Source organism: Falco punctatus (genome assembly GCF_963210335.1).
Source record: "Falco punctatus genome assembly, chromosome: 3".
Classification (NCBI taxonomy): domain Eukaryota; kingdom Metazoa; phylum Chordata; class Aves; order Falconiformes; family Falconidae; genus Falco; species Falco punctatus.
In genome coordinates, this window is record NC_137582.1 from 68,160,191 (window position 1) to 68,171,884 (window position 11,694).

General features: G+C 38.7%; 1 protein-coding gene across 1 annotated transcript in view; it reads right to left on the reverse strand.

Moving 5' to 3' along the window:
• Positions 1-11,694, reverse strand: part of LOC308060466 (uncharacterized protein) — a gene marked incomplete at its 5' end in the record, with an annotated part of 27,070 nt that continues 15,376 nt past the window's right edge. The window contains one exon of the mRNA XM_080379232.1: positions 1-10,923. Coding sequence (XP_080235358.1) covers positions 10,877-10,923 — 47 coding nt within the window. The 3' untranslated portion in view covers positions 1-10,876. The remainder of the gene's footprint in view (positions 10,924-11,694) is intronic.

The following is an 11,694-nucleotide window of genomic DNA, read 5'->3' on the forward strand; positions in this document are numbered from 1 at the left end:
TGCAAATCAATACATAAAATTTATTGAAATCCAGGCTAAAGGTGTACAGAAGTTTCAATCTATGCTCGTAAAAGGACTGAAAATACACAAAAGTAGATAAGGCATAAACTTAGGCGCAAAAGCAGATAGTTTTACATTCAAATAAACAAAACCACTGTAATATAGTAAGGTCAGATACAAGTCAATAAAAAAGTAGATTTTTGAGCTTTAAAAAGAAAAATAATAATCAAAGATGTTCTCGGCATACAAATAAGATACTCTTTCCTAAACAGCCAAATATCTTTATTATGTACTAGACAAAAGGGGGTAATGTTAAGTCACTCTAACTATGCATTTACTCATGGTAGAGACTGGATGACACAACATATGACAGCATGCCCCAGTGTGCTGTAGGTCAACCCTCTTGCTTCCTCTGTAACGTTCATTCACTATTATGCATCAAAAACACACCTGACAAAAAACCTCACTGAAGAGGAGGGCTGATTCCATTAAATATATATATCCTAAATGAGAAAGCTGAGCTGTAGAGACAATCTGTAGTTGAGCTGAGCTGTATTCAAGAATAATTCTGTTGCAGTCAAGTGACAGGTTATTCTTCCTTAAAGTAAGAATTAATTGACAAATGTATTCAGCAAAACAGATTCTAGGGTCATAAAATGGATGACAGATGCAACCAACACTTGGGAAACCCCAAGGTCAAAGGCTGTACACCACCTAACTGTTCTTTAAAGTAAATTTCATATTCTTCCAATGGCCTCCAGTCGATTCATCAACATAGCTAATATGAAGCACACCTCCCTTGCTTGCCAGGAAATAAAGAGCACATGTATTCCATAGGTACCTCAGGTGGAATCACAGGTATTCCAGACAAAAAAGGTGACAGCACACCAGCTCTGCCAGAAAAGCAGTTTCTTGTAGGAGACGCATCAGTCTTACAATTGAGATACAGCAAAAACAAATTCTCCTGCTCAAAAGCATAAAAACCAGCCTTCCCAACCATTCTTTTTTTTTTTTTTTTTTTTTTTAAACCACAGATCCACTTTCAGAAAACAACCTCATTTTTGCTTTAGTGTTTTGAAGTGAAGTTCAAGGTAAGGCAGCACAGTATATCTTGGTCCGGTATAAGTCTGAACACAACATGGCATTCACAGGTTTGTCAGAATTCAGCACTGCTCAGGAGCATTTCACTTTAGCACCTACTACTGATTTTGAAAGACTGGTGGGATTGCATGATCCTACTCACTGCTCAAAGAAACACACCTTGGAATCACATTTGTCCAAGACTGTATGACCTTTCCTGCTTTAGCCTGCTTTCAAGGTACTTCTGTATCTAGACAGTGATAGGTGGCACCATTCCTTTGTGTAAAGGCTATTTTGCCCAAAACACCCCACCACTGAACACTGGGAGGGTTGCTACACCACATTCTGAACTCCACCAGAATGCTAGGACTAGAAATCAGAATTTCAATTGTAAAAGTGTCAACACAGCTTTCAATAGCAAACCATCTGAGCTCTTCACAGGCCTTTCAGCTTTCTTTTTTCAATGCCCTTCAAATAGCAGGGGTAGAGAGGAAAGACCAATTTAATAAGAAATCTCTCAGAGAAAGATGCTGAATGAATCTCAGTCTCCAAGACTCACGCCACCACTCTAGCCACTGAGGCATCTTCCCTCTCTATATTCCTCTCTGCTGAAAACTTTAGCCCTAGAAGAAAGTCTTTCATTAGCAGTTAATTTACTTGCCTTAGATCACGCTGTTTCAAAGTGTTATCTTCAAAAGGAAAACATCATGACACCACTCATTTTAAAAAAAAAAGGGGGGGGGGAGAAAAAGAGATATTTGCTTCTGCACTTCTCACTCTGAAACTGTCTGCCTCATTGGGATACTGCCATAGGGGCAGGCTATGATATAACATTGAAGCCAAGGGTGAATATCACTTACCTCCTTGGCAATGACAACTGAAATGCAAAAAAGGCCAATTGTGTATTGACATTTTGTGTCCAATTCACACATTTATACAACTCATTTGCTGGACTTCATTTGTATTCTTTCAAAATGAGAATGAAAAAGGGTTGTTTCATTTAGGGAAAATGGAATTAAAACAAAAATTATTTTGACTGACTGAAGAAAAAGAAGATGGAAAAGGAGCTGATTCTCAAAATGTCAAGACTATTTCTCTGCTTTTAAACTTCTTGGGTTATGATTTTCACATATGATTTTGATAAGTCAAACCTCATATCAACATTCCTGTCAGTCATGCATTTCATGGAAGTAAGTAGTTATTAATATCATGCTTACTACCATTGCTCACGAAAACTGATTAAAAGTCATTTGGTTTCATGGCAGTCCTTAAAGTCGGGTTTTGTCCTATACTGGCACTGGAGAGATTTTGTAAACTTGCATGAGTGCTGAAATCCTGCCCTGGTCTATGAGAAACTCAAGTTCAAACAACATCTCTTTGCCAGAGGCAGAAAAATCTACACTAAAACCCCATGACTCAACCTGAGGAAGAGCCTGAGCCTGTGTATCACAAATCACAATATCCAACCACCAGACTTCTGTTTCCATCTCTATTTATCGAGATGTCTACTCTTCATGTCTTCCCAATAGTAACTACTATAATTCTACTCAGATCAAGCCTAACTTCAAGATCTCAAGGTAAATATAATTTCTTAGCATCTGTTTTACACAACACTCCTTTAACAGAACTGTGCATAAAAGTAACTGTATATAAGCACGTGGGAGTATGCTAGACACAGAAGGAAAATCCCAAAATGTGACACTAAATGTCATGAGCAGGGACCTAAACTGAGAACTAGAACATCAAATCCTGATGTAAACAAAACAAATACTGCTGAAGAGCCTTTCTGAGAGCATAGCACTTAATTTCTGTCTAATCAGCAGCCACCCATAACTGTGAAACCCCATGTTCTTTCATCAGGCCCTAACTACAGTCAGCCCACAAAGCACACAAAAATTTTTCAGCATGATTCTCCCTGGTATCAGCCTGCTGAGGATAATGGTCATATAGTTCTGGCACATCACTATAGTTCCAATTGCATAGTATTTTTCCAATCTGTTAACACAGTGGTCTTTGGGAAACAGAAGCACTACCTAAAATTCAAGATGTAGTGAAAACTCTTTGTTGGAAACAAATTGTATTTTAAATGTGTTTCGGTTTTTAAAATACAGGATATCTACTTTGGAGGTGAAGTTTTGAAAGGGATAAACTCATACAGAAAGAAGAAAAATTTTATGTAAGCTTTCAATCTTTCCTACAGTTAATCCAACACTTAAACATTTCCCCCACCAACTCCTACAGTTTCCTAAACTTGGTTTCCTGTGCTTTAGGAAACTATGGTTTCCCACCGTAGGAAAACTATGAGAATTTCTTCTAATGCAACACTGATTTGTGCCAAGAAGCAACTTAGTATGGAGTTGCAATAAAATCTATTAAGTAGTTAAGGAACAAAGTATCTTTATTTCCTCTAATCAGTGTATGTCTGCATTTGTTAGAATATCAACTTTTATTGAAGATGGACTATGCTGTCTGTTTCTTAATGAAGACACTGCATATCAGATAAACGTTTTAAAGAAACCTCAAGGCACACTCTCTTTTCCAACACAGTTAAAAGCATTAATATTTTTCTATTGCCTTCAATGAAAACAATGAGGTTTACACCTCTGATGTTTTTAGCTATTTTAGCCATTCTTTATTTCTTCTGAACATCTGCAAACTGTTATACTGAAAAGCAAAATACATTCAGATGTTCATACTGCTCACAGCTGAACTCATGACCATCAACACCATCTCACTGGTTTCAAAAGAAAGTGGTGACTGACAGAAATAAAAAGAATGAAGAATGAAAGAAACGGATGCAGGTTGAGAAGCACTGCAAACCTTGCACTTTGATGAAGTGGCTTATTGAAAACTGAGAACACAGCTGAGCACCAGCCACCTGCATATTAAACTGGTATTAGTCAAGATGAACTTGGTAACAAGGAGAGAAGTAAGGTTTGTTTATCCTCCATCTCCAATTAAACAGTAACTGAAGCATATGCATGAAAAAAATAGCATATTTTTAATTGTATTAGCATCTTATTTATTATATCTTAGTGAATGAAAGAACAAACGTGAGAGCTAAATCTCAGCCCAAGGCAGGCTCTTCACAGCTGGTCATAGGGAATTGTCACCAATAGCTCCCTCCTTAATGATGAGGGAATGAACGAGCAAAGACTTAGAAGAAAAATCCCAAGCATCTGAGAACCACGTTAATGGTATCTGAAGCAGGAGGAAAAGAAAAATCTCTTTATATTTCTTCTTGCAGAAAAGGACCAGCAGACCAGCTGAACACAAGGCCGTGCATGACAAGGGCTAACAGTGACCCACCTAACAGTGGGTTAGTAGTGAGCGACTACTTCCCTCTGTGCAGCACCTAAAACACTCGCCTGGAACAGTGTCAACTTTGGGGCTTCTCATTGTAAGACAGACACTGACAAACTGGAGGTGGTTAGTGGAGGGACAGTACCACGGCTGGGGAATGGAGCACAGGCATGTACAAGGAGAGGCTGAGGGAGATGGGTGTCTTTAGCCTGAAGACAAGGCGGCTAATGGGAGCAAATTACTGTCTTCTACCTCACGGTGATTACAAAGGAGATGGAGCCACAATTTTCTCAGGTGACCATAGTGAAAGGACAAGAGTAACAGTCACTAGCTAAAAAAATCTCAAATTACTGGTAGATGTAAAAGGGAAAAAAGGTTCACGGACAAGCACTGGAACAGATTGCTCTGAGAGGTCTGGGGTTCTACCTTCTTGAAGCTACTTAAAATTCAGCAGGACAAGGCCATAATTACCCTGGCTTAACTTTGAAGCTAGTTCAGTCTGGCTTTCAGCTAGGGCTAGATGATCTTCATTGGTTCCTTCCAACCTGATAAGGTTGTATAATTCCAGGATTTCCAGCCTTCGTTTTTAAATATGGTTGCCCAGTATTATACTCTAGACAAAACTAGCCAAGTTACTCTTTCATGTTGTCAGGTGCTAAGAATGATTCTACACAAGTCAAGCATCCAGCAGGTATGAAGGACATTAAGGTACTTCCCACCCAAGGACTCACACTCTGGTGTGCTCATGAACTAGAGTGATATAGATGATAGTAATGATAACTGTCACACAAAAAAGGAAGAAACAGAGCAATGTCTCATGCCAGGCAAAAAAAGCTTTACGTAAACAGTTATTGGAAATCACATTCAGTCATTGTAGCCGCAGCTTTGTAGCCGAATTAAAAAGAATATTTTTGTTTGTTTCAGATTTGTTATCTACAGCCAGACTGTGTCCTCCAATGTCAGCCGTGCATTAGTAGTACACATTGCCATCATGACTTATCACACAGAAACAGACTGCACCATCAACTCGGCCATCCTGTATTTTTCAATTACCTGCACATTCCAAAGTCTTTTAACAGAGAAGCTGATCTTCCCCGTGCCACTTGATTTCTGTGACATAACTTCAAACAGTAACTTTTGTTGGAAAGCCAATTAGAGAATATGGTGGTTCCTATTTCGGCAAAACAACAATTTAATCATTTCAAGAGCCAAGAAAATGGAGGACATAGAAGAACTTGGGGGAACTGCCTTTTGCAGCAAAGATCTTCCATACCTTCTAAATTCAGTCTATCTGTTCTACCCTGCCTTGTATGATATAAATACTTCACATCCCCAAGGAGCATCATCTGATTCTTTCAAACAAAAGCCTCCCTTTTCATTAATTAAAACCAAAGAAGCCAAACTAAACTTACTGTCTAGTGACAGGGGTACCATATCTTAAAAAAATCGCTGTTGGGATACTGTGTCATCAACTAATTAAAGCAATACTCAGGCAAGTGGAAATCATGCCCCGAGGGAGTAACAAAATTGCCTGAAAGACTCATTTATCTAAGATAGTAATAAATATATGTATTAACGGATTTAGTCATCAGGATTAAACATTAATCCAGTGTTTCTATGGAGTATTAAAAAAAGAACCCACCAACTTAAGTTTGTGTTTGCACCCAGCTAACATTTACCCTGTTTAACATGGCATTGGCTCATACTTCCTCTTCACTCCTATGAAGAAAAACACATTTACTGTTAGAAAATTATTTATGGAAATATAACTGCCTCTCTTCCTGCCCACTAGATCAATTTACTTCTTGTGAAAACCTACGCCTTTCAATGTATTTCTTGTCTCATTAGGAGGTAATGCATACCGAGCAGTCACAGCAACTTCTCCCCCAAGAACCCCTGGGGCTGCCTCACAGTTTTCTTCCTGTCCTTCACCTGATTAAGGAAATGTTCTGACAGAACTCTACCAGGAGAAAAACAAAACACCAGCCCTTGGTACACAAATCATCTGGAAATAATGAACTAGCAGACCAGTTCTGCAGTCTCAAGATCAAGTGACCTCTAAAAGGGAAGCCAGAGCCCCAGTCTGTGCTCTCCAGATGTCCTTGTTTCGGTTGTTACACACCACCCCCGCTCCCTGCCCCTTGCTGCATGTCCAACAGCTCACCAAAAATCAGCTGACATTCATCTTGCTCTGCGCCCACAATCACAGCAACATGCTAAAGGTCCAAATGAAGAAGAAAATATTGTCCCTCAACTCTATGCAATAATTCATTATTTATTCATCTAGAGAGATGAAGACTGTTCAACACCCTCTGCAGCTGACAGGAAGCATGCCTTCTCCTGTGTGAGGTAAACAAAAAATGGTATTACAAACCATATTTTTCCAAATATTTTTGACATACAAATCCAAATCTGTCCAGGTACAACAGGTATAATATAAGACCGAACTTTTGTAGAAATAACCTGCTATGCACAGGACCTACTGTTGAGCTCCCAGAGGAACCAGAGGGAGGCAAGATCTTCACCTTAGGGCAGATGCTGCCATGGAGAGCTATAAAACAAAAGTAAATTTATGGAGTTCAGGTCACAAAGTCAAGATGCAGAGAAAAGCAACTGGCTCAGAATGGTTTGGGCTGAATACTGGAGAGATGGGAAAGGAAAGGATTGTCTTGTTCTTATTTAAGTATCAAAAAGCCATGTAATTTGGATCCTGATCTCTTTTTCATATATAGCTGCAGAACCAATAATATTACAGACCAATCTGACCATTTCACAGTAGCCAAAGACTCCTCAAAAGAAAGTTTACTGCAGTAGGACCAATGTTCCTTGTCCAGTCAGGATTAAGAGAGTTCATCATTCAGGTTTGCAATGTTTCTCCACAGAGAGGAAAAACACCCCCAAAACCCAACTGCCAGAGCACTGCTTCCCACACTCAGAGGCTGTCAGTCTTGGGAAGGCTCATCCAACAGCATCTCATCAGGCTCCAGACAGACTCGAGAATGTCTGTGTCAGTGCTTCCACCACCAACTCACGTTAGCCAAAGGGATAAGCAGCACCATATGATTCCCCAAGGCAGAAGGAAAATGAAATCAATACTTACTTTTGTGAAAGTGTCATCATCTTCATGGAAAATCAGCTGCTGGTGGCCATCAGGTGCTCACTGCTGTCGTTCAGCAAACACTTCATTGGCCAGTAACAGGGCAGTGAACAGACAGAGGCATTCTTCCTAATGACTTCTAATCCTCATTTCCAAACACACACATATATACCAAATGCTGCACTTCCAGGTTTCTCTACAATTCATTAACGTTCATCCTCTTAATCAAGCAAAGCATTCTTCAATCAAACAACAAACACTGAAATAGAGAGCTTGCCCAGTTTGCCTTAGAAGAGACATGCATAACTCTCTTTTTTTGGGTGTTTTTTTTTTGTTTGTTTGTTTGTTTGATTTTTGGATTTGAGGGGGTGTGTGTGTGTAAGATCTAAGTAGTAATTAGTTGTTATTCCCAATACTTTTCCCTTAGCAGCAAGGCAAGGCAAGTGTTATTTCCTATATAGCTGTATTATGGCTGCGCTCAGGGATACTCTTTGGTATACTACAGAATCTTGTTTATTGTTCTCACTTCCTCTGCAGGCTCTTCCCTGCCACATCTGCTTAAAGAGAGAGGAACTGAAGTCATATCCTCACTAATCAGACACCATGCAATACCAGCTGTTACAGTCATAAGCAAAATTCATCCTATTTTCATAGGAATCAAACAGCTGCAAAAAAATGAATATCTAAGCCTTCTCCTATCATAATTTGGTAACAAATACGTTGTGTGTACATAAATATAATTGTTAAAAGGTTGCATATCATGAAGTACAAGGGTGCTTGGATATCTTTCCTCATACAGGAGCCATTTTCAAAAGAACCCTCAACCATATGCTGCATTTTGGAATAGGAACTTCACAGAAGTGCCCATGCAAAAGGGCCAAGCACAGCTTCATCAGATTCATGGATTTAATTAAATACTTGTGGCTAATGTAAGTTTTTCTACCCATATGTATTTTTATACTGGAAGAATTCTACTTTTCAGATGCATAATATTCTTTGTTGTGTCCTTTGGATGCAATGCTTCAAATGTGATTTTTGCCTATTTTATAGAATCTACTTTTCTATTTCAAAAAATCCCCTTTAATGTGGTTTTTAAATGGTGATTAAAATTAAACGGGGTGAGTACAAAGGAGTACCACATGTAGCCACATATCCTCACATTCAGAATTACCAAGTAAATGCAGTGATTATTCTGATATTGTAATTCAGCTTAGCAAGGATGCTACAGCAAGTAAGTCTTGACAAGTTTTTCTTCTATATAATTTGATATTTTGGATTAAATAATTATTTGGTGTTCCTTTACAACTTCTGTAGTCACATACAGTAGACAGAACTACACCAGTTTTAGTTCTTACAGCTTTTTTTCACAACTGTTGACTGAACCAAGTGATGGTGATACCATGCAAAACAGCACAGTACTGACATCTTCTGCCACAGTTTTATTGAAGACCATGAACCACACAGTCTGACCATTTAGTCAGTGGACCAAACTCAGTATTGCAGGCACTGATCAAGTCTAGTCCAAAAATATGTATGCCTTCATCTTACTCCACAAAGGGACACAGACACAATGTAAAGCAAATAGAAATTTACTATGACCTCCCAAGCATTGTATCACACCATGGTTATCCAGCATATTTAAAGTAGTCACATTGCAGAGTCTGTGTTCAGCGTCATCATCTATAGACTCCCCTACATTTGATATGATATAATTTCCCAAGACAGACTTCCTAGTGTCTCCACACCAATGAACAATGAGATTTCAGAAGAAAACATTCAGGGGATCTTTCCTTTTGGGGAAAGAGTAGTACATATTCAATAGCTGTCACTTATTTTTTGCAGAGGTTCCATGCTTCTATACATGGTAACAAAAACTTTTTTGTGCTTAACATTAATAACATGCACAGGTATCTGTCTGGATTAGGCCAAAAGCATGGTTGGGCCAGTGACCCTGCTACATGGTTTAACCACACACAAAAACAAAGGCCTCTGGGAAAGATGCAGGCTTCCCAAGTTCTTGTCATCAGAGACTTCATCAAGTTTTTGATTTTACAAAAGATACACTAACTTCAGTGATATTATTCAGTCAATGAATATGATCAATTTGACTCTGCACCTTTAACATCCTACTAGCACGTTCAATTGGCTAAGACAACTTTACTCCTAAAAAAAACTACAACAATGGTGTTGGTGTCCAGTTCAGCACAAACCCATCAACTTCCTCTCCAGAGGTACTTTTACATCAGTGACAAGCAATGAGTGTTTTATACCCTAGGCCGCTCATTTTGTGCTCTGGGGTAATACTTATGAGCTACTTGTAAAAGGTCCATAAAAGATAACCAAGAAAAACAATCTCACTTCTACTGGAATTTTATGTACAAACCGATAGAATAGAATTTTTAAATAAATGCAGGAACAGTACACTGCTCAGACAGACAATAGGTGGTGAAATGCTCTGCACAACACCTTGATCTAAGGTGCTATACACTGAAATGTATAGTTTCACTACTGAAGGAAGACATCTCCAGACATGGAAGACCACATTCAAATTTGCATAACTGTCCATTTGTAATAAGTCCATGTTCTGCAACTTGTATGTTTTGAACACCTTCCTGCAGCTGTAGCCTCATCAGAATCAAATATGACCTTCTAAATATGCTCTAACTCTACTAATATTATTCAGTAACAACTCCATTTAAATCAGCAGAGCTGCCTGCAGACCAGCATGCTGCTGAGCTGAATAAAACAAACAGATCTTTGCATATCTAATTGTTTAGAACCTCATATCTTAAAATGAAAACAGTATAGAGGCTCATGTATGAATTATTCCTCCCAACAGGAAAAACAATGTTGTGATTCAAACATGTTTAATTCAGTTTAAATATACCACCAAAAACACACACAGTTGGGGTTTTTTCCCCCTAAGAGCGCTATGATTTCAAGGAATGTATAATTGTTTCATGTTTAACTTCTGCAGTTAGAAAGATGCAGGACCGATGGGCTGAAAGCCAAAAAGCTTGAGCCACTGACTTCAAGCAATCTATAAATTCTTGTGGAATTTTTAAAATCGTAAACTACTTAGAAGGTTTCCTCTTCCCTCCATCCCTTTATATTACACAATGAAAAGAATAACATGGAGCTTGATCTAATAAATGACAAAACAATTCTAAAGAATGATGGATCAAAAGACAGCCCAAACCTCTCATTCATCTTACAGTTAACAAAATCACACAACCCCATCTTCCATATGAAGCAGGCAGGAAAGAAGTTGATTCCCACACTTCCCAGAAGTTAAGGAGGGAGAGAAGAAATCCAGAAGTGCACCTGCAGATCTTGCAAAAGCATTTGCAATGCAAGGATTTACTGATGTTATGCATTCTACCAAAGCTCACACTCTCACGTATTCAGCCAGGTCACAAATTGAACAAAAACTGAGAAACCTGCTGGTGAAGAAAAGGAAAATACAGTTTGAATATGAAATAAATTGCTATATAAATATTGTTAATAAAGGGTGAGATCTGAATAGAACAATTAAGTTAGTCGCTCTTAGACTTTACATAAGCAAAACTGAAAGGTCAGATAAGACACGGGCAGCAAGCTCTCCCACGTAAAGCAGACGCAACCCGGCACGGTGCAATGGCAGTGGGTGCTGCCAAGGGACCAGTACTAAGTCTGCAAATTGTTTTTAATCACTGCTAAATCAGTTTTTTGGGATTTTGGAACTATTTTACCCACACACATACACACACACACCCCTCCCCCCCCCCCCCCCCCCCAAGTTCACTGATGCAGAACAGCTTCTGCAGGCTGAGCAGCCAAGATTCAAAGGAAAAGAAACAATCAATGACCTGAAGATTTTCTTATTTTGTTTCCAAATGACACACTCAGGGTGTGGAGAGGGGTAAAAAAACCAATCTCCTGAAGAGCAATAAAAACAATTAATCTGCCAACCTGATTAAAAGCATCAATTTTGGTTTTTAAAGCTTTGCAAGAGGCTATAACTTATAAAGTAAGAAAACTGACAAAATATTGCTATGTATTTGGCTTTTATAAGGTAATGCTAAATAAAATTACTGCTTCCAAGATACATACAGTATTGCAACTCCTGTGCCAGGAAGCAGCTGTTTCAGAGACTTAAACATCACTACTTGGCCAATAAGAGTAAAGAGATATGGGAGGCTTCCCCAGTATATACCTTCCACTTTTTTTTAAAA